The following is a 22,859-nucleotide window of genomic DNA, read 5'->3' as shown; positions in this document are numbered from 1 at the left end:
TAATTTTATCTTAAACCCACTCATTTGAATAAGATATCAACGGTGGATGGTTGCTGGAACCGGTGGATTCAACTTGCAAGATGACTCTTCCGGTTTTCCCCGAAAAATAAAACAGCCAATGAAAATGTTTCTCTAGTCTAACAAGGCACCATAAGATTTGTCATACAGACTAAATATTATTCAATCATTTAGTGTCGCTTATTTATTGTGTTTTTGCCCCTTTTATGTGTTATAGTACTGCAAATAACTATATCATCTTCTTCACCTTGATAAGTAACATGACCAAAGAAACAATGAGGATGTAAAATATGCTATATATCGTCATCTGAAGCTAAAAAAAGTGAAAAGAGATTAACTAGTGGGTAGTTACAGGAAAGTGGGTCACATTATGGGTAGTTGGCTAAGAGAAAAGGAAGCGCGAACTAAGAACAAGATTTTAGTGGGGGTAGCTGACATCTTTATTCAATATAGCGCTACCGAAATGATATCGTATTTAATCATACTCCTAATATATCTTTAATGCAGACAATTTTCAGGGACCTATTTGTTGCAGTTCTGGAGTTTGCTACAAAGGGAAGATCAAAAGGAAGACTTTTTGAAGGCTTGCCAAGCTTTGTAGTTGGTGGCCATAGAAATGTTCGCCAAGAATGGGTGAGAGCTTAATTATAGAATATGTGGATAATACTTATATCTACTTTATGTATTTTTTACTTTACCTTCCGCTCATTTCAATCATTGTCGATGTAAAGAATAAAGGGTCCCCTGTCAGGAGGGCCTGTGCCGGTAGACACCAGGTGACAGTTGATATTTTTAAAACAATGGCTCCCCTGCGCGACTAGGCGGGGCTCGGGCGACCAGTCCCCTAGTCGCAGATAGAAACCCCGCGATCAGCCCTTGCTGATTGCGGGGCAAGTACTCATCTAACTAGTCTAATCGTATTTAATACCATCTACTCATGTGTTTTTCTTCCCCAGGCACCTTTTCGGCGGGCGAAGTCGTGGGCCGGTGCAGAGACGGTGTGACAAGTCCCGTATCATTTAATGTTATGGGATGGCCTGACAGGCAAACGTGAATGCCTGGTAGGCGAGTGTGACAAGCGTGACGACGTTGATCGAAGATTGCTAACAATCCCATCAAAGCGATCAAACATCACATCCAAAGACTCTCCGGGATCTTGCACAAACATTTGGTATTCTTGGTTGTATGTGCTTTGACGTCTGGCCTTAATCTGATTAGTACCTTCATGAAAGACACTCAGAGTATTCCAGATCTTTCGGACAATACAGAGGTGCTGGACCCTATCAAACTCATTCTGACTTAGGCTAGTGAACAAAATATTTTTGGCCTTGTAGTTGACCTCATATTGCTCGATTTGAACCCGAGTCGTGCAAGCATCAGGGATCTCGTAGTTAGAATCAACAACCTTCCATATTGCACTTCCTTAGCTTAGAAGATAAGCCTTCATGCGCACCTTTCAGTAAAAAAATCACGGCCATCAAACAGCGGAATCTTCCCATTTCTCTTCATTTCGCCTATGGAAGGTCAACAAGTGATCAAACCGGCTGTGATACCTATTGTAGGATCTAGAGTGATGACTAGAGGGGTGGTGAATAGGCGCCTCAACAAATTTCTTATGAAATTGATGGCCTTCTCCTATTCGATCACCCAACGCACCTACAAGAAAATCACAACATAACGCAACACAAATACGCAGCGGAAAAACTATACCTACCCAGAAAGTTCGGAGACTCCGGAGAAAGATCAAAAACCAAACTTGAAGATTCAACAAAAAGTGGGTCTTATGGTTGAAATTGAATACTAGGTTCCACAGCAAACCAATTCATGACTCATCCCCACACAAAGGTTGAATTTTAAGAAAAGATCACTCAAGGATCAAGAAATGAACATCGGGTGAAGAAGATCCTCAAGATGATGGTATAAAGATAAGGAAATTCAAGATCCTATCACATATGCATGTGTATGTGAATTTTATGCCTTTAGCATCAAGAAGAACAACCTTCCAAGGTGTTAAAATTTTAGCTCAAAAAGAAAAACAAAAATCAACACCGAAGAGGAAAAACTTACACACAAGGCAAGAGAACCAAGAGAGGAAAACTAGAAGGAGGGGAATTAAGCATATGTAACAAAATAAACTTCATTACTCAAAGAGATCAGCCATATTTTAAATGGAATACAAAGATTTTCCTCTCAGAACTCTCATCTATTATATAGGCTAAGCACTCATCCTCCTATCTTCTAAAACCTTATCACAATGCTCTCATATGGGTGGCATAAGGGGTTTAAATGGTTGGTTTATCCTCTCCCATAGCTCTACCTATTTTGGAAACTTGACCCCAAGTATTCTAGTTTTTCCTAAAATACCCCTATCTTGTAGTACACTTCTATCTACCACTAAGGGCATTTTGGTCCATCTTTTTCTCCATTCATCGGACGGTCTTGGCGCCTTCACGACTTGGCTTCTCTTCGACGCAAGATTTATGATGATGCCACGTACTCCTCCAGTCCTTTCATGGTTTTGAGGCCAAATCGTGAAACTCTAGCATGCTTCTTAAAGTGTGACTAGCCGCCACTTGTTTCCACCTGAAGCAAGTGCTCTGATGATGAAGCGTGTCCTCTGTCTTGTGATCTTGACCGCCAGTAAGTCTCTCCTGCTCCTAATACCTTGGGCCGCCTTGTCACTTGCACCGGCATCCTCTTCATTTGACTTTGTCAATACGTCGTCTTCATCCTCTATTTCATGTTTTGCTTGACCTTCGTATGTATAGCTAGGATCACTCTTGACTCTGCCCGACCCTCATTTATCGTCTGGCACCAAGCACCCGCTTAGACTCGATCACCCGTCGTCGATCGCCAAGTTGCATCTGTCACTTGCACACCTTGAAACAAGAAAACACATTTCTCTACATTCCAAAGTATCTCCAGGTTAGCACAAAATCAAAAACTTCAACTCAGAGCACATCCTACAGAAAACGTGAACACCAGATATTCCGGTCTATTCTGCTCCTAAACACCGGACCATCCAATGAGTGTAACACTATCTGTTCTAGGAAAATTTTGCTCTCTGTAAGAAAAGGTCTGGTAAAATTTTTCGGTGATCTCATATCCATACCGGCTAATCCACCGAACCACCCTTCTACAACCTCTCTGCAACAAAAGGTCTGACGCATTCTCCGGTGTTCACAAACTCAATACCGGACTATCCGGCGTACATAATTAAACTTGACGCAAAAAATCTTCTCTCTGTAGTACTCTGACGCTCTCTAAGTTCATCACCGGACCATCCGGTGTTTGCTTCCATTTCTACTTCAGCACTGAAAATACTCCGGTGCTTACTTCACCGTAACACCGAACTATCCGGTGTGGTAAAAAACCCACACACCGAATGTTCCGTGAGGTATAATTTTCTGAACTCTGAAATAGTTTACTCCAATTCAAACTTTAGTTAGTCATAAACAAGATCACATATAAATAAGTTCATGCCAACTAAAATAATTTCAAATCTAATATTATCAATGACTCATCGTATAAAAATCAAAACATATTTTAATTTGGATTCTCCAAAAAAAAAGGGGTAGTAGATGGTAGAAGTAGCCAGTAGGATAAAAAGGAGATCGAGGAAGGCACTACACTACAGCAGGTAGGGATGGATTTGCAATTTAAAGTCTAAGACAAGGCTTGATTGATTTAGATTTAGGTCACACCCACTGGTTGTTAGCTAGGAGATGAGATGGAGGGCATCCATCCATCCCTAACCACAACACCCACTCCCAACCTCATTGTGTGCACAGCAAGCCCGTTGCACCATCCTTCTTCCCAACCTTTGAGTTGAAGAGATGTTATCAAGTTAACCACCGTTAGCGAGACTACTTAATTAGCATGATCTCTGTCGTCCTGGTTCATTGGATACACCGTCCTGGTTCACGTGTGCTAGGGTCATAAAATACTCCTATATGGTTGCTACGACATGTGATCACAAGGTTTTAAAAGTGCTATCTCGTATCCTAACCGCAAGGTAAACCATCAGAGGTTTTCTTTGAGTACTATCGTATTGTTATTTTGATGTGTTGTATTATGCAGTGTTGTATTATCCTCGGCTCGACAATTCCTTGTTCTAATAGTTTAGTCGAGAAAATATAAATATATATATACATATAAAAGACACTATTGCGAAATATCTTGACTTTCGTGTTGGAGCAGTCCCATGAACTCTAGGAGGATGATTTATCTTGTGGAATATTCTACGCCCTTTACTGACATATGCAAAATTTACCCAAAAAATTCTGTGTTCACTGCAGCTGCCAGAAACAAACTAAATCTGCTGCTGGGGTGTCGCCATTGCTAATTGCTCCAATTCAAGCCCTTCAATTAATATTGCATCAATATTATGCACCCAGGCAGCTGAGACAGCTCTGCAATTTGGTGCAGAAAGAAATAAGGTTTGGTTGGTGGACCCGTGCCATCGCGTAAGTTCGTGGACCACATGAACCACCCAACCCAACGTAGAAGAGAATGGTTGTGCCGGTGCCCCACCACTAATCGTTTTTGGGTTCTCTCATTGGGGCGTTGATGTCACACGTGATAAATCCTCTTGCATCCATGTCTCTGTCCTCAAATGATTTCATGATCCTGCATATCTCGCCCATCACCTAGTTGGCATCAAAACAAAAAAAAAAAAAGCCAAATGCATGCACCAGCTAGCTAGTGAGTCTTCACACAGCTCTGCAAATTTGCAATGCAAGTATGCAATGGTGCAAGATAAAACAATAGGTAGGTTTTCATCTCAGTTTCCAAACAAAGCCTGAATTTTTACTGCAGAATTTCCTGTGCTATTTTAGTTGCCAGCACAAGACATATACTACTTAGATGCATAGGCTTTGTCGTAAAGAAACAACTCGGCAAGTAGCCGAAGCCTCCTGTCCTGCGGTGGTTACACCAGCAAATAACTCCAAGCTGCAAACAGTAGGAACGGGGTTAGTTAAAGCCAGTATAATCCTGCTCAGCTCAACAACAACTAATTAATAGGAGGAGGAAAAGCAATTTCTTTTGGAGGCACACATTATTCTATATTTGGTGCTGTTGTTAGTGGATGGTGCTTCTTTTTTATTTAGGCACAAGGAAGGAGCAAACGAGAGGAGAGAGAGTGACTAGCTGCAGGGGAGAAAGAGAGGGGAGCTCTCTAGCTCTCTGCCTGCTCTCTTTCTCCTTTTTCTTTCTGGAATTGTTATTTTAATCTTGGGTCTGATTTTGTCCCCATACTGGGAGGATTGATTATATTTCTCTCCCCTTCCCTCTCCTCCCCTCTCACCTTAGCCTCAAGAAGATTGGCTTTGTTGTGGAGGCAATCCCTGCCTGCCGGCCTTGTTGCCTGCTCTGCTCCCCATGAGAGGAGCACACCCTCAGGTCTTCCTTCCCATTTTTTTATTGCCTTGCCTTGTACCGTCTGCTCCTTCTTGCTGCAGGCTGCGGCAGCAAAGAATTGCTTGTTTGTTCCCTGCATGTATCTCTTGTTCTTTGCTTCGGTTCGCTGATGAATTTTTCTCTGAATTGTGGTGCTCATGTCGTCGTTCTTCGATTACTGGGCTGCTCTTGCTTTCTTGGACTACTAGAGTAGGGTGCTGCTGTTTGTTACCTCTGAATCTGGAGAATTTGAGCTCCTTCCGTTGTTTGTGGATTTTAGTTGGATACGGATGATGAGCTGGTCTTGTGCTAGTGTTGGATTTTCTTGTAGAAACGAAAGCTCAGGAGAAAAGATGGTCCTTTTTTACCCTGAGGTGACATGCGTTCACCAAAGTTCCTCCCTTTCTACTGCTGTACCGACTGCTGATGCTTGCGAACCTCTTTTATTCGATTCAGAACTCATGGCTGCCTCCTTTGAATTCTTCGTTTCTTACCTCCTCTTTTCGAACTGGCAATAAACTCATTTTTGGAATTTTGGCTTATAATTTGAGCTTGTTTATGAGGGGAGGGCGCTTTGGAATTGGATTTCTGACTGAATTCTCGAAGTATTTCCTTTCCTCCTTTGATGTTTGCATGGAAGCCAAGCTCTTAAAGCTCTGTTCCCTTTCGAATAGGATTTCTAACTGAATTCTGGAAGGTTTTTCTTTCCTCCTTTGGTTTGCATGAAGCCAAGCTCTTGAAGCTCTGTTGCTTTTACTCCTACCCTTTGGAACTACACACGAACTGTGGTACTTCTTGTGTTCGAGCTATTGCACTAGAAGAGCTTTGTGCTGGAAATCTTACGTCTTTTCATCAGAATTAAATTCTTCTTTTATTCTGCTGCAGCTTGTAGCTGCAAAGTTTCTGCCTTGGAGTTTTCTCCTGGTTTCACCTCTTTTATGTCGTAAAAATTAGTCTCTAGAACGATTTGTTTCGGTTGACTAGTAGGCTAAGCAGTTCTATCTCTTCTTGCAGATTGATAAAAAAAAAGCTTTGTTCGTATCGGTGACACACAGTGAAGCATCTTGAGAAGTCTCATTCTATTGATTGAACAAGGTACTACTGAAAAACGATCAGTACTCTCTTTTTTGAACGAAAACGATTAGTAATATCTCAAGAGTCATTTGTCCAAACTCCAACAAATTATTCGTGCAATTCCCCTTTTCGTAATACTGTAGTTTTCATGGAGACAGGGTTAAGTCCAACCACGTTTCAAAAAGATATTGGTGCAGTTATCTGATTTTGGTTTATTGTATGTGCGATTGTTTATCTTGGTACAACAAATGGAATTCACAAGCATATATTCTTGTGTATCATGCTAACGAAGGAGGTGCACAAAGCCGGATACTTTCTTGATCCAATCTGAAAGTGGAAGGACCACCTGTGCCCCCCAGCCTGCAATCGGCTTGTCACATTTTCAGTTCATATTATCCCACTTCTCGAGCAAACTTAGCAGAATATTTTATCTCTATCGGGCAGGGCTAAACCAAGCCAAAATTTAGCATGAGCTTCAATTCTAGCAACCTCTGGGTGCTTCTGCTATCCCTGCAGAAAAAAGTTAATTTATTATACCTTTTGCTTGCAAAGTGTCTGTTGGAGTCGTTTCACTAAACTGCTTTACAAACACTTGCAGTTCTACTTCATGACATTAGTGTGCCATTTGATATTGCAAAAAAGAAAAACCTTATCAATCTTAAATTTTATTGAAGCTTCTTATCTGACCCACGTCACTACACTCAATTGCAGGCAAGCTGTAAGTGAAAGGTTTTGGTCTTCTGCTGAAACTTGATTCATCGGGTCGATATCCAAGCTGGTTCTGCATACACATATCTCTTGATCAGTAAGTGGCCAAAACTGTATGATGGAGACTTATTACTTGAGCCCGGGTAGTCAAAGAGACTCGCAGAACATGTACATGAGAGACCCGGGCAATGCATCCTATCCTATGCCATCGGCTCTAGGGAACTTGCTTTATCTGAACAATCCTACGTCTGGACCATACACGGAGTTCAGTGGCATTCTGCAGTCTCAACAGAATTGTCCTGACCCTGGCCATCCTTCAGTGATGTCCCAAGACTCATCTGCAAGGGAGTCCAACATGCTTGGTTCCCACCAGGGGCTACGGTCTTTTGGTCCTGTCAAAGATATGAAAAACGAGATGTTGATGCATATGATGGATGGATCACAAAGTAGCACTGCTGATCTCATCCACGATAATGCCCACAATGGTGCTCAGCTTGAATTTGGTGTTCTGAACAACCACAGCTCATCAAACATTCCCTCAGTGCAAGGCCAAGGTTTATCTCTGAGCCTCAACACAGAAATTCTGACACCTTCTTTACCATACTGGTCTGTCAAACCAGATATGTTGTCGCCGCACTCTTACCATGACAGTCTCCGATTTGATGACATCCGAATGAAGAGTATGCAGTCTGAGGCCTCACGTGCAATCCGGAACTCAAGGTATCTGAAAGCAGCACAGGAACTGCTCGATGAGGTTGTGAATGTTTGGAAGAATATTAAGAGGAAAGCTCAGAAAGAACAAGGCGAAGCCGGAAAGATAGATGGCAAAGAGACCGAGGGAGGGCTGAAAAGTGAGGGTGTGTCCTCTAATCCGCAGGAATCTTCTGCCAATGCAGCACCTGAGCTTTCTACTGCTGAGAAGCAAGAGCTTCAGAACAAGATGGCAAAACTGATGACAATGTTGGATGAGGTGGGTGACTCTGTTCGTCTACTATCATGTAGTTTTCTTCTGAAATAAAACTCCAACACCAAGGCATTTTTACTAGGCAATTATTGTATCAGAAGTTATGTGTCTAAATATTAGGTCATTTATAACAAACATAGTGTGTCTTGTGTTAGTAAATTGATTCATAGCTTTAAATTTTGGACAGAACTTTTATGTTTTTTCAGTTAACCATTTAACATTGAGGAAATATATTTCAGGTGGACCGGAAATACAAGCACTATTACCACCAAATGCAAACCGTGGTTTCATCTTTTGATGTAGTATCTGGGCCTGGAGCTGCCAAACCTTACACTGCAGTTGCTCTTCAGACAATCTCACGACACTTCCGGTGCCTGAAGGATGCTATCAATGACCAGCTCAATGTCATCAGGAAGAAGCTTGGTGAGGAGGAAAATTCATCTGGAAAGGAGGGCAAATTAACTCGTCTCCGGTACATCGATCAACAGCTAAGGCAGCAGCGAGCTTTCCAACAGTACGGCGGCATGATTCCACAAAATGCTTGGAGGCCACAGAGGGGACTACCTGAAAACTCTGTTACGATTCTTCGTGCTTGGCTCTTTGAACATTTCCTTCACCCGTAAGTTAGTTCCTCGATTGCACTTTGTTCAGTAATCCTTTTGTTCTTTTTTCTTTGTGAGGATATAATCCTTTTTTCTTGTTCCTCATCATTCTTCACGACATTTCTGCAGGTACCCAAAAGATTCTGAAAAATTGATGCTAGCAAGGCAAACAGGCTTGACAAGGAGTCAGGTAGTGTTTATTGTTCAAATTCATATGTATGTATTATCTGATATGATTATGCAGATTGGTGTGCATCAAACGTGTGTGCAAATGCCACACACACACAAATACATACATATATATATATATATTCTCTTCTCTGAAGTTACTATCTTGAAACTGCTGCTACTTCTATGATTTTATTGATGCACTGGCACGGCCCAGACACCTCTTCCTTTTTTTACTAGCTTTCTGCCCCATATAAGCTATTTGTGTTTATTCAAGAGTTCTATCTTTTGACTACTTTATGCCTCTCCAGATTTCAAATTGGTTCATCAATGCCCGTGTCCGCCTTTGGAAACCGATGATTGAGGACATGTACAAAGAAGAGATTGGTGATATAGAGCAAGACTCCAACTCTTCTTCCGACAATGCGCCAAGAAGCAAGGGCAAAGTGGCATCTTCTGAAGACAAAGAGGACCTGAAAAGTTCTACACCTCGAGTATGTGAAACCAGCCAGCTGAACGAGTCGAGGGCCAGCATTGGGACTATGAACGTTGGTGGAGCACCTGTTGGGTTCCAGAATGAGGCCAACCCTGATGACAGTTTCATGAACCTGATGCTTAAGGACCAACGATCAAACGAAGCAGATGGTGGCCTCCTCCATAATGCCGTCGAGCATCACCAAGATGAGAATGCCCGGTTCATGGCCTACCACTTGGCAGAACTTGGTAGATACAGAAATGGCAACGTATCGCTGACGCTGGGCTTGCAGCGCTCCAGCAGCAGCCTCTCAGTTCCTAATGCCCAGCAGAGCTTCTCCGGTGTCAGAGACGATGACATCTACAATGCTACCGCTCCTCTTGGTGTCAGCATTGCATCTTCAGATTACGAATCGATGAATCAGATGGATCAACGTCAACGGTTTGAGCAATCACCTCTTCTGCATGATTTTGTGGCCTGAATGCTCATTCATCATAGCCATGGGCGAAAAAGGATTTGCAACACCTACTGGGTGAATAACATACCTAAAAGAGCATTGGGTTGTAGCCTGTAGTTTTCAATTTGACACAGATTGGAGATATAGCAGGAAATGTAATATAGTCTAGGTGGTGGGGGTGATAGGGTAAAGGATCTTGTAAAGATAAACACATTATACTATACGTGTAAAAGCTTGTGATTTGTAAACTAATTGTTACTTAGGGTCCTAATACACATTGGTATATGATGGGAATTTCCTGGTGTTCCTTTTACTGGTGATTCCCTTCCATTGATCAACACTATTGCACCAAGGAAAATGAAGGGCGGCTATATCCATTCAGAAAACATGGGGAAAAAACAAGCATATCGACACCTGTTTCTTACTCATCGAATGGGAAATTGGGAGTTAGCCATGCAGCATAGCATTTCAAGTTTCAAAACATTTCTGCGAATTTTATCACTTCAGCTAACCGCTACATCATGCACTGGCATGCTTCCATACACAGGCAGGATGTGAGAATGTTGTAGCTGCTGCTACTCGAACATAATGTCAAGATAGTACTACCTATGCTGCTTTAAATTCTCGCTAGCCTCCGTGAATTGCACACCACAAAAAAAAGGTTCCATAGTTTGAAATCTAGCAACCTAAGGTGTAAACCATAGAGGCAACCCACTGATGAGCGTTTGTGTCCATCCATCCATCTATGAGAAACCAAAAGGAGCTTCCAGTTTTGCGTCAGCTTCTTGCAGGCAGTAACTACTTCAGTTCCATCGCCTCCCTACAAGAACAAGTTGATTAGAACATGGAACAAAGGGAGTGGCTAAACTCAACCGAGTATTGAAACACAGTGGAGCATCAGCTACTACTTACCCTTAACAATATTAACCGACCTAGCACACTCGTATCATTGGAGAAAAATAAGAGGAAAAGATGGATCTCCTACCAAAATAATTTCTCCATCTCTTCACTTTCAGGGTCCAACTCCAAACCACGATAGAGCGTATCATAAGCACTTCCATATTCCTAAGGAAGACAAGTACATCGTCAACTTAAGTAACAGATATAAGGAACAGCGAATTTGTCACACTGTACTCTTCTGCTGTACCTTCAGAAGCATCAGAGCTGCTCCTTTGCGGTAGTAGGCCTTTGCCCTCTTCGGGCGCAGCTGTTTGCATTCCACCGCATCATCCAAAGCCTTTTCTCCATCACCCAGGCGAAGCCAGCAAAGACTCCTGTTTGAGAACAATGTAGCGTGCAGTGAACCAAACAGTGTCAAATTTTCTGTCATTGCCACATTTCAGAAGTTCCTCTCTGTGTTTTTTCTTTCTCTGTTTCTTTTTGGCGTTTGTTGGGTGTGCGTTGTAGTATCTCTGTTTTCAACTCTCTTAATACAATGACTAGTTTGATTGGCATCTCGTCACGTTTGTTTTTATTTTACTATATAGAACACGATAAAATAAGACTAAAAAATTAAGTTTACATATTTTATACATTTTAATATTTATTTATGAAATTATTAATGTTAAACATATTAAATTAATTATAGAGAAAACAATAGTACTTTTATGCATTGATATAGTTTTAGTATGTAGGTGAAAGTAATACTAACTAAAAAATTTGTTTCATATTTTTTTGAGTTTTAGATATTTTTCTTTGCATTTTAGATTTTTTTTCATCCGATTTATTAATGTAACTAATATTTATTTCAATATTTTTCTAGAATTTCTCAAAAAAGAAAATTACATATATATATGTATATGTATATCTATACATATATATATACACGTATATACACATATATATACACATGCCCACTGCTACAGTAACAGGGCCTGAGAGGGCGCCGATTCCACCACCGTTAGGATATAATATTGATATTGATATTATTAAGTTATATGCCTACTCATTTGCATTTTCATGTTTTCCATATATTCTACACTTCAAATCAACTCATCCATCTTTCTTCCCTTCCCCATCTCTTATTTTTTTCCCCATTCATATGTTCTATGGCCCCGTCAGTGCAGAGCTCGTGTTTGCCCATTCCTATGCTCCACGGCCGCACCACTGCAGAGCTCACGCCCTCTCGCCTACGCTCTGCGCCTGGCCTGGAGCCGCTGTCCGAAGCCATGAATCAACAATAGGGAGGGAAGGCAGGCGAGGCGCGCACAGAAGCTGGGGAGCAAGGCTTCGGAGGAGGCGCTGGCGGCGATGCAGATTGCTAGCTGACCCGTGCCCCAGGCGGCGCGTCGCCGGGAGAGGCGATGGGTGGCCCACGGCTGTCGAGGACCGAGGCGGCGCCCGCGTCTATTCCATTGCGAGGAAGGAAAGAAAAGTACACATGTAGAAGCTTCGATGGGGCGCGGCGGAGCTCACCGTGGCCGGGAGGTCGACGTCGGGGCTCCTGATGGTTGGTGCTGGGAGCGACGAAGGCAACTTCCATCGCTGACGTCTATTCGATTGCTGGGCTTCAGCGCGGGATGGTCTCGTTGGGGAACCGCGTCGAGCAAGCAGCGAAGGAGCTCCCACCGCCAACGCCTATTCGATTGCTGAGCTTCGGTGCGGGATGGACTCGTTGGGGAACCATGTCGAGCAAGCAGCGAAGAAGGAGCTTGCGGGCACTCTAAGGAAGCGAACAGAAGTTGGGAGCATGGAGATTTTTCCGCTGGTGCCTGGCGTTGGTTAACGGGCTCGCTCGATCTTTCTGGACACTGGCTGGACCGAGCGTTTGCTAGCGGTAGCACTGGCATCGGGCCCTCCTAGCAGCGGGTGGAGCTGGCAGCACAGGAACCAAACACGCTGAGAGCTCGCCGTTTCTTCCACGCTTAGTATATGTGAAGCTGGCAACACAGGAACTAAACACGCTGAGAGCTTGCCGTTTCTTCCACGCTTAGTATATAATATTGATATGTAGTTCTCCTACTTGTTTGAGAAAAAAATTTATTCCTTAGATAGAATGGCCGAAAATCAGAATTGTGGATAAAAGACTAGCAACTTACACGGATAACCACAATTATAAAGGAGGGATATGATCCATGGATGCGCCTCCAAATAAAGATGTTGTCTAAGAACGTACCTGTGTGTAGAGCACTGATGCATTTAGATAATCCTGCTTCTTAAATGCATCACGAGCTTGTGTTTTCAGGTCAGACTTTCTCTTTTTAACAAAATCATCATCCTAAACAACTCATAATAAATTGAGTCAGACATGGATCCAAGGATCCGATGCATGTAGCAAAGAGACAGCAATCTAGTAAGCGGTTAAGGTGAAGCGAAAGGATATGAGAAACAATTTTAATCAGTGCATCGCTTAAGAACCCCAGTTCTTACTTTGCTAGTCCAGACAGGCAAAATATGCAGTGTTTAAGAATGTTGCCTCTAAAGCATGTTCCGTAAGAAGACAAATTGGTCTACATGTTTCATGATCTGTCACGTCCGGTTTTTCAAAAGAACAACCAAATGTATTTCATATATATGTTTGGATCTATTTTATCATACATACGATGATATCATCAGTGATAAATAATTCTATATCGAACAAAATAACTTTATTACAATAAATACCAGAGTTTTTAAATAGCAGCAGAAGAACAAGAGGAAACTCCAACGAAGACTTCAAGGCACACTACAAGCAATCGACTAGGGGCAACGCGACCTAGGACGTTCTACTTTTATTGTAGTCTTCAGCTTCCTTGATCTTTGTGTAGCCTTTTTCAACTGAGCAGCATTTATTATTAGAAATAGCAAGTGTGAGTACATATCGTACTCCGCATGTGTAGAAAAGTATGAAATGAGGACTTAAGTCAAGAAAAGATTAGACACTGATTTACTGCACTAAGCAATCTTAACCTATAACTCCCAGAATCAGGCATCCTATTTACTAAGTGTGAAGACACAATTTAAACAAGAGGAACGGCTCATCGAATTTCATCCGACTACCAAACTCACCAGATATTCCATATCCGGCTACCATAGAGATTACCTAGTTACCCGACCATCCATACCAGAACCCTAATCCCAACTAATCAAGAAGAAGTCCAAGCCGCTCTTGACCATGAGCACGGCTGATCCATCAGTTTTATACTCTGCAGAGTTTGCGCACTTTACCCACGAGTCGTGATTCCCGTTTTGCTTCACACTTCCGGGGTGTAGAGCCAGTATCTCACTACAAGGCCTTTACAAAGCGGCTTCAAATCCATATGCACCCACTAAGGTTTCACCGTTAACAGGGATTTCATCCACTGCAGAGGTCTCCTCTTGTGCCACTCAACCATCCACTGGTGCATACAGAATAAGAAAAACATCTAATTAATTGGCTAGGTTGTACCCATATAAACCTCGTGGTTGCGCTGTTCAACTAGGTTACAGGCTTCAAGAACCGGTCCTTAGGACCTCACACAGGAACATACACATTCACATCGTGCGGCACAACACATGCGTCTTCATGCACCATCCACATACCAACCATCCTGTTATGATCCATATTCCATGTTGCTACAAAAGATTACCATACCTGATGCATGTTGCATAATCGTTAGTCAAGTTTAACTTCTAACCCAACCAGGACAACGACCAGCATATCTACCATTTTCTTTTCATGACTCATCAACAACGACAAAGATAATCAGACAAAAGTTAGTAAACCATACTCATAGATTTCCAATTTAGACAAGCATGCAATGAAGGATAAACAACTAACATAAATTCCTAAAAATAGGTGTAAGATGTTCAAGGACACTTGCCTTCTCCGAAGTGCTGCTCAGTGTTGTCAAAATCTTGATCTTGAATATTCTCGAACAGCTCCGGGACAGGATCGTCTACACGTGGAGAGAACAAAACACTAAGAGCAAGCACAAAATGAAGCTAACACAACAAACAAACACGAAGGTGGGCTTGATTACGATTTTTGGAAGATTTTGAGCGCAAGAATCGCCCAAATCGGAGTTATGACGCAAAAGCTACTGTTAAACAAATTTTTAAATAGCTGAAAACGATGAAAACTATTTTCTGGAATTAAACCTAATTTTTAGAAGGCTTAAAATATTTATTTAAATTATTCTAGAATTAAAAACTAATTTTATTTACAATAAAACACATTAAAAGCATTTATTTTACTAAAGAAAACATATTTAAAGAATTAATCTAGATTTTCTAAAACTATTTTCTAGCTAAAAACATTTATTCTTAATATTAAAACTATTTTTTTGAATTAAAACCGAATTAAAACCTATTAAAACATTTATTTACAACATAAACTATTTTCTGGAATTTTTCTATTAAAAGAAAATATATTTTCGGATTAAATTTATTTCATGAATTATTTTCTAAAGGAAATTCTGAGTTATTGCGTAAGCGCTAACGTCACTGCCGACCGGGTTGTTGACTCGGCTCTGATCGGCCGATTGGACTGCCATGTCGGATAAAATCGCCCACGTGGCGCACTGACTTGGCGGCTGACATGGCTCACATAATCCCAATCATCAAAGGGGACATATGGCGCGATCTAATTGGCCCGCGAAAGGGTACGACTGGATCTAATAGTGGTCGTCTACGCGAGATCAGACGGTTGAAGTCGGGCCTACCTCTTCTCCGGCGTGAGGGCGACGACGGCGAGCTCGAGCTGCGGCGGAGGACGGTTGAAGGTGACGGGAACGGCACGACGCAGCTCGAACATCGACGGTGAGCGGCGGAAAAGCATCGGGGATCGACGATGAACTCGTTTGATGGGTTGCAGCGCGTCAGGGAAGCTCGAGGAAGCTCGGCAACGGCGCTCAGGCTCGGCGAAGTTTCGATGGTCGTAGGAGCTCGACTGCAGCGATGAAACTCGATGAAGATCGGTCGGGGACGTCGACGTGCGGACGGCGAACGCGGGCGAAGGCTCAGGCAGCGTTGGGGAAGGCTGGAGTAGCTCAACGACGGTGATGGGGTGCGGCGGAGCTTCGGCGGCGGTGCAAGCGCTCTCGGGTGGAGGAAACTCGACAGGATGTGAGGCTTTGGGCGCGGTATGGTGAGAGGAGGCCCGGTGAGGGGCTTGATTTGGATTATTTAGACGCAGGTGGTGGTTGCCGGATTCGCGGATGCGGTTGAGGGCGCCGGCGATCTCGGGCGGCCATTGCGACGCTACGCCGAGCGCGAGAGCAGTTGCGGGACGGGCGTCACATGATCTGACTCAAGGAATCACCATTTGAACAAACAAGTTAGTCTTAGGCCGTATTTGTTTGAGCTTTTCTGAAAAGTTGTGCTTTTGGCTTGCCTGAAAAGCTATTTTGGAAATAGGCTGTTGGCTTCTACAATAAATTTTTGGCTTCTCAGCACATAGCTTATCAGAAAAGCACATCACAGCGAGCTTCTCAGCTTTAGTTCATTTTCCTCAGAAGCAGGCTTCTGATTTCTCCAAAAACCACTTCTCCAGAACCTCATTTATTCTGGCTTCTACCAGTAGCAAAAACAGAACCAAAAACAGCAAACAAACACGGCCTTAGGCCAACTCCAGCAAAGTCAGTATCCAGTGCTACAGTACTCCGCAAAGTACTGTAGCACTAGAAACTGCACTCCAGCAGATACCTCATCCAGTGCTACAGTGCCAAACTGTAGCAGTACTGTAGCACACTGTTCACAGAGGCTGCCATACGGCCTAGAAAGAGAAAAGGAGGAGTAGAAGATAGAAAATAGGGTAGCTGTTGAAGATGAAAAAATAAGGGATGCTGTAATAGTGATAGAAGATGCTGTAATAGTGTTTTTAGGATAAAAATTTAAGGTAACTGCTGAAGATGACCTTAGAAAGAAAGTTTAGAGTAGACAGCAATGCAGATGCATCATGCATGCAAAGACATGCTATGATAGGTCAGGGAAGAGAACAGCACGGATTCGTTATTTCTTACATTCTTACACTACGTTGTCACCAACATTGCACAGGGAGTGAGTACTGAATGCGAAACAGAACTGTTGAAGATGCACAGTATTGTTACATCGACATACCTCTAGTTGCATAACTTCCATTTATACATGACTAATTATTCCATAAACGCTCCAATCTGCCACTTGGAATGGCAGAAGTGACAGGAAATAGAACCTCAACGTCTTCCCATGTACCATACTCAGCAGCCAGCTCTATTGGCAGTCTGCCAAACTGTTGAGCAAACAAAGCAGTATTGAAAATTAAAAGAGAAGAAAACAAATTGGGGCTTCACCCATTAAATACTACCAAGTTTAGAAGAACTATGCTCTTCATAGCAACTAAACTTCGAATATCATCAAATTAATTGTCTAATGAAGTACTAGTCCACAATGCATACAGCACTTCTAAGTTCATCCAACATACAACCAATGCAAAATTTTATTAACTATCATCAGAACAAAACTAACTATCATCAGAGCAAAACTAACTATCGTCAGAACAAGCCAAGGAGGTCTATTGTGTCACAGCTAGCTAAATATACCTGGCATACTAAAAAAAAGACATGTGGCGGGACAGTGATAAGATTATGCAGAAAAAGGTAAACTCAGCAGTTAGACCACAACCTATTATTTTCTTTTAACATATAGACCTGTACCACCATGTTAGAAATTTTCAGATGCTACGTGGCATCATGTTTGTGTATTACATCATACAAGCACTGTATATGTGTGATTAGATAGTGCTGTCGAATCCATGAAGTCAAGCAGCTCGGTAGAGTGGTTCAACAAAAAGCGAAGTCTCACTTTGTCAGGAACATTTGTATTTGCACCAGCTTCCAGCAAGCACTTGATAGCTTCAGCTAAGCCTTTCTCTTCAGCTCTTCCCAAAGGATTTTCAGATCCAAAACCATTCACATCAGCTCCAGCCTACCAAATGTAATTAAAGAAGACAAAACAATCATATGCATTCTCGGAATAAACTGATGATTAACACAGACATGGTGAATGAAACCGGTAACAAAGCTGAAACAGGTCCACCGGGGATGGAGCCCCCTTCCCGGGCCACCGCTCATCCCGAGCTCGGCGTCCACCCAACTCCAGTCGCCGGTTTCCTCTAGCCCCGCGCCTACGAACTTTGCCCTCGCTCAGGTGAACTCCTCCCCACTCTCTCCCTTCGCCCAGCCTTTCCGCCCCAATGCCTCCGTTGTGGGCCGCTCAAAGGAGCAGCGATGGTTGCTTGACACCCCCCTCTCCACCTCCTCGGCCGAGTTGTTGCCGTTGTCTTCTGTCGTGCCGGTTTGCGGTGCCGCGAGGCTGACTTCAGCACAGAAAGGGAAGGGCATCCTCCCGAGTGATGTCTCGTGTCCCCCACTGCACCAGGTTCCTCCGTCGAGCTTCATGGCTGCAGCCAGGAGGGCCCCACCACCTTCGGTTGCCCGCTCTGGTCGCTCTCTGCCTCGGCTGACGACAGATCAATCCACACTCCCCCAAGAAGATGATGGTGGCTAGACCTTGGTTTCAGGTCGTCATTGTCCTCGGGTGCCTAAGCCTAGACCCCAGCTTTTTGTTGGTCGTCCTCGGGCACCGAGGCTGTTGCCGGCGACCCTCGACAGTCATTGCCTCAACTGCCTTTTGTGGAATCACCAAAGAGTGGACTGCCGTCTGCCTCCAAGATGTTTCTGCTGCAGGGGGTTTCGACATCACGAAAAAACTGCAAGCGGTCGCGGTCATCTCCCTCGAGCTCGGAGCTGTCAGGCCAATGCCGCCAAATTTTCCGCATCAACTTTACTTCCTCCACTCCGGTGGGCTCTGCAGCTGGTTCTGACACACCGCCTCTCTCCGTCGGGTCTACCAGAGAACACCCGCGGGAGGGCTCCACCCCAACTGGCTCCGCGGCCTTCGGACCCACCTCGACAAACACCACCCGGGCACTCATTAACTTTCCACCAACCTCTACCCAGGTGGTTGTTGTCCCCACTCCAATGCTGGAGCATTGTGTCGTTCCCTAGTTCAGCGCCTTCATCGCAGAGGAGCGCAATCTTCGTTGGGCACTCCTAGGTCTTTTCTATTTTTACCAAATAGCCCCTACCTTTTAAAAAAAAAACTCCTGTAACTTCAAACATTTATAACTTTTTCACACGAGCTCTATTTTAGGCGATTCTTGTGCTCACGCGATCATAGTAACGAGTATTTTCCGTTAGTAAGCTGTTTATAGTGTTTTGCTGCTGTTTGGTATGCTGTTCTTAGTATTTTCTTTGTATTATTTGTTAGTAGTTCCCGTGATTAGTTGATAGCATTCTAGAACGGTCCGAGGGCCTTCAAGATCAGGATTTCGACCATACTAAGCAGCATCCAGGCAAGTATCCTTGATCAAATTGACCCTATGGTAGGAAAGTATGCCTTTTAATTTTAGTTGCATGATTATCAATATGAATCCTATTGCTATGGTTTACTAGATACTTTCATGATTATCTTTGTCGCCTGTGTTGTAGTTCGGTGTCGAGGGTAGAAATGTTTAGTCGTGCTGTCGAGTCAGGTGGTTTAAATGTTAACATGTTTAATGGTCTACGTAACATGAACTGGTTTGGATAATCTTTGTAGCAACATGGAACATAGGGATTTTGAGAAGGAGATGGTATGATGATGGTGCAGGTATGCACATGTGCGATTATGCATTTTGGGCTGGTGGTATTACCTGTTTGGGATCCTAAGACTGGTTCTTGAAGCATGTAACATGGATGAACAACGCAATCATGAGGCCTATATGGGTACGACCTGGCTAATTAATTAGCCACCTCTCTGATTTTGTAGGTACTAGTGGACGGTTGAGTGGCACAAGAGGGGACCTCTGCAGTGATGAAATCACTGTTAGCGGTCAAATCTTAGTGAGTGCTTACAGGTTGACAGGAGCTTTGTAAAGACCTTGTAGTGATCTCCTGGCAGCACATCATAGGAAGTGTGCAAGTGCTTGATCAGCACGGCAACATGGAAATTGTCATCTGGTAATACGGGTGATGAAATCACAACTCGTGGGTAAAGTATACAAACTCTGCAGAGTATAAAACTAATCAATTAACCATGTCGGAGGGTGAACTCCTGTCGCAGGGATCCTGAGGGATCCCTTTTTTAGAGATTCAGCCGGGGGGGATGATCCTGAATATGTTCGCCGGAGAAATAAATGGGTATGAATGCGATGGCCGGTGGGGTGGAATGATCTAATGCGGAACGGAGTGAATGCGCTGGTGTTTAGACAGGTTCGGGCCGCACGGAGGCGTAACACCCTACTCCTGTATGGATACTATGAATGCCTTGAGAATGTCCCTCAAGGATGTTGCTGGTTACAAGAATGTCTGTCTATCTTAGAGCCTGAGGCTCCTTGTTCTTCGGTCTACGCGTATCTGTTGGCATTGGGTGCTCTCGATCTTCTCTTCTCTACTCAAAGCCTGTTCTGATATTCTTGAGCGCCGGAGAGCTTGTTCTGTCCGTGCTGTTCTTCTTCTTTTTGTCTGTGCTGCCGGCGGCTTTAAATATCCGCCGGCAGCAGCGTTCCAAGGCACCATAAATGGAAAGGGCGTCATCATCACCACTAGGCGAAGTGACCGGGGGTGGAAAATGCGTCCCACGCCCGGTCATCCATCACCATAAATGCACTGGCAACGGACGCCGTGGAGAGGGCCCATCGGGCAGCCGCAGAGCGGCACGATGTGCCCACCCTGTCTTGTTCCCCTGCCACAGCAGCGCGACAGACGGAACGCCTCGGCCCTTACGACGTTATCCCGAGACGGGCCGGATGGCACTGGATGGGACCCGTGCATTCAATGACCCCACGCCCTTCTGCCAAAATGTGGCAGGAACTGACACCGAGCGTGGCGGGAGCAATTGGAGGTGACAGGCCACGCGCGCTCTTTAAATGCGGCCTTGGGCCTTTGACTGGCTGACACCTCATCAATGGGCTCCTCGGGGGCCACTGTCAGGGGGCTCTCTGGGTCGTCGGGGAACCGAGTGCTCGGGGGCCACTATTCACCTCCCCGAGCCCTCTCTCCTGAGAATGCCCTTTCTTATCCTCAGGGAATCGAGTGCTCGGGGGTACTGTTCACCTCCTCGAGCATTCTCTCCCGGGCACGCTTGTACGGATCCTCGGGGGACCGAATGCTCGGGGGCTGCCGCACGCAGCCCCGAGCACTCTCTCCCTGAACTTTCTTCAGTGGGTCCTCGGGATACTTGGGCGCCCAGGAGGCCGCCGCTCGCGGCCCCGGGCACGTTTCTCCCGGTACTTAGCTTTCCTGACCGTCGGGGGACTCAGGTGCTCGGGGGCCACCGTATACCTTCCCGAGCACTTTTTTCCCGGCACTTAAACTTCGTGGATCATCGGGGAACTCAGGTACTCGGGGACCACTGACTGTGGCCCCGAGCATCCTCTCCCGGGACTTAATCTTTTTTATCTTGCGGAGGAGACTCCGCGGGATAGCGCCATGTGGTGGATTGCTGGTCTGGCCTCGGGATTCGGGGACCCCCGGTTCCTGATTCACCGACAAACCATGCTCACGATCAAGAGCGGGCTTAGACTTCTTCATGATTAGTGGAGATCTTGAATGATTGGTTTTGGGTAGTCAGGTGGTGGTATCCCGATGAGTTGGTAGCCGGATATAGAATATCTGGTGAGTCTGGTAATTGGATGGAATCCGATGAACGATTCCTTAAATGTTGGTGTTGTCACACATGGTAAATAAGATTGCTAAGTTCTTCTTGAGTCCTAGGTTAGAATGGCATAGATGCAGTAAACCTGAGTCAAGTCTTTCTTGTCTTAAATCCTCATGTCATTGTTTTACACACTTACGGAGTACGATATATACTCATACTTGCTATTTCCGATAATAAATGATGCTCAATTGAATAAGACTACAAGGAGAACAAGGAAGCTAAATACCGTTGATTGGAGATGGAGCGTTTCAGGTCGCGTTGCCCCTAGTCGATTGCCTGTGGTGTGCCCAAAAGATCTATACGAATCATCTTCTATTCTTCCGTCGTTGTCTTGTAGACTCTGATATTTCTTTCAATAAAGTTGTTTTATTCGATATAGAATTGTATATCACTTATAATATCACCGTATGTATGATGAAAACTGATCTTGGCATATATGTGGAATGCATCTGGTTATTCTTCTGAAAAACCAAGCGAGACAAGTGGTATCAAAGGTATATGTCGGAGGTAGGAATGTGACCTTAGTTAGAAAGGATGTTTTGTAGACTTCTTGATGATCTCGCTAGAGAAGACGAAGATCTAATCACAAGACAAACCCTAAGGCCACCTACGCTTCCTTCTACCCTCTCTAGTCCACCTAAATCTCGAGACGAGATTTCTTTTAGGGTAGGTTTGTGACGCCCGTTTTTCTCCTCCCCTCTGATCTCTCTGTCGTGTGGGCCCCGCCATCATCCCAACCTCTTGCCCCACTCCCGCTCGCCCACTCTGCTCAAAACCACCGCACAACTTAGCCCCCATCTCCTCAACCACCCATCCCTCTACAAAACCCTATCCTGACCCCCAACCATGCTTCTTTGCACCATACCACGCCCAAAGCCCCGATTCACGTCGTGGTTCCCTCACCTAAGAGCTCCTGAGCTGCCACCGAACTCTACCGAGCCTCTCTCGTCGTTGTGCAGCTCGAGCCTTCACCCGTGCCGTTCGAGTTCGCAACATCGTTTTCCGTTCGCATCTCAACATCCTCGACCAGACGTCGTCATCCACCGCACATAGCTCTAGCCGTCACTGAAGCCTCACCGTTGAAGCTCGACACCGTTAGGACACCCCGAGCCGCCCCGACCCCGTCCAAACATCAACAGACTCATGTTCAGCTAAAGCGCTCCCTTGTTCCCAAGGTAGACAATAATGAGAAATGGCGATCATCAGAGTTGTGGGTGTTAGTTACATCGTGTGACCATGCCCACATCGAGGAGTAACAACGAGAAGGGTAGTAATCCGGGAAGGGCACTAAATCCTGAAACAGGAATAGGGCACTAAATGCACACCAGAGAGATGAGTCAGAGCCTGCAATTAGCT

General features: G+C 44.4%; 2 protein-coding genes across 4 annotated transcripts; one reads left to right on the top strand and one right to left on the bottom strand.

Annotated features, from left to right (window-relative positions):
* Window positions 1-5,113: 5,113 nt before the first annotated feature.
* Window positions 5,114-10,179, top strand: LOC133906567 (BEL1-like homeodomain protein 7). The gene is made up of 6 exons (XM_062348510.1): window positions 5,114-5,421; window positions 6,433-6,513; window positions 7,204-8,170; window positions 8,404-8,783; window positions 8,896-8,956; window positions 9,246-10,179. The coding sequence occupies exons 3-6, from the start codon at window positions 7,316-7,318 to the stop codon at window positions 9,888-9,890; spliced, it is 1,941 nt and encodes a 646-aa protein (XP_062204494.1). The 5' UTR covers window positions 5,114-5,421; window positions 6,433-6,513; window positions 7,204-7,315; the 3' UTR covers window positions 9,891-10,179.
* Window positions 10,180-10,227: 48 nt separating this feature from the next.
* On the bottom strand, window positions 10,228-12,740 carry LOC133906568 (hsp70-Hsp90 organizing protein 2-like). Of its 3 annotated transcripts, none has more exons than XR_009907813.1 (4): window positions 12,282-12,737; window positions 11,014-11,140; window positions 10,779-10,931; window positions 10,228-10,686 (listed from the first exon to the last, which is right to left on the bottom strand). XR_009907813.1 is itself a non-coding variant. In XM_062348512.1 (4 exons), exons 1-4 carry the CDS (start codon window positions 12,346-12,348, stop codon window positions 10,665-10,667), a joined length of 333 nt encoding a protein of 110 aa, XP_062204496.1. In that variant the 5' UTR covers window positions 12,349-12,740; the 3' UTR covers window positions 10,228-10,664. The 3 variants fall into 3 exon arrangements, 2 of the variants coding, with proteins under 2 accessions (XP_062204496.1, XP_062204495.1); XM_062348512.1 differs by having other exon boundaries at window positions 10,852-10,931; window positions 12,245-12,740; XM_062348511.1 differs by having other exon boundaries at window positions 10,852-10,931; window positions 12,282-12,736.
* Between the last annotated feature and the right edge of the window lie 10,119 nt (window positions 12,741-22,859).

The sequence above is a fragment of the Phragmites australis genome, chromosome 23, assembly GCF_958298935.1.
Source record: "Phragmites australis chromosome 23, lpPhrAust1.1, whole genome shotgun sequence".
NCBI classification, from domain to species: Eukaryota; Viridiplantae; Streptophyta; class Magnoliopsida; order Poales; family Poaceae; genus Phragmites; species Phragmites australis.
This window is presented reverse-complemented; position numbering and strand designations above follow the sequence as displayed.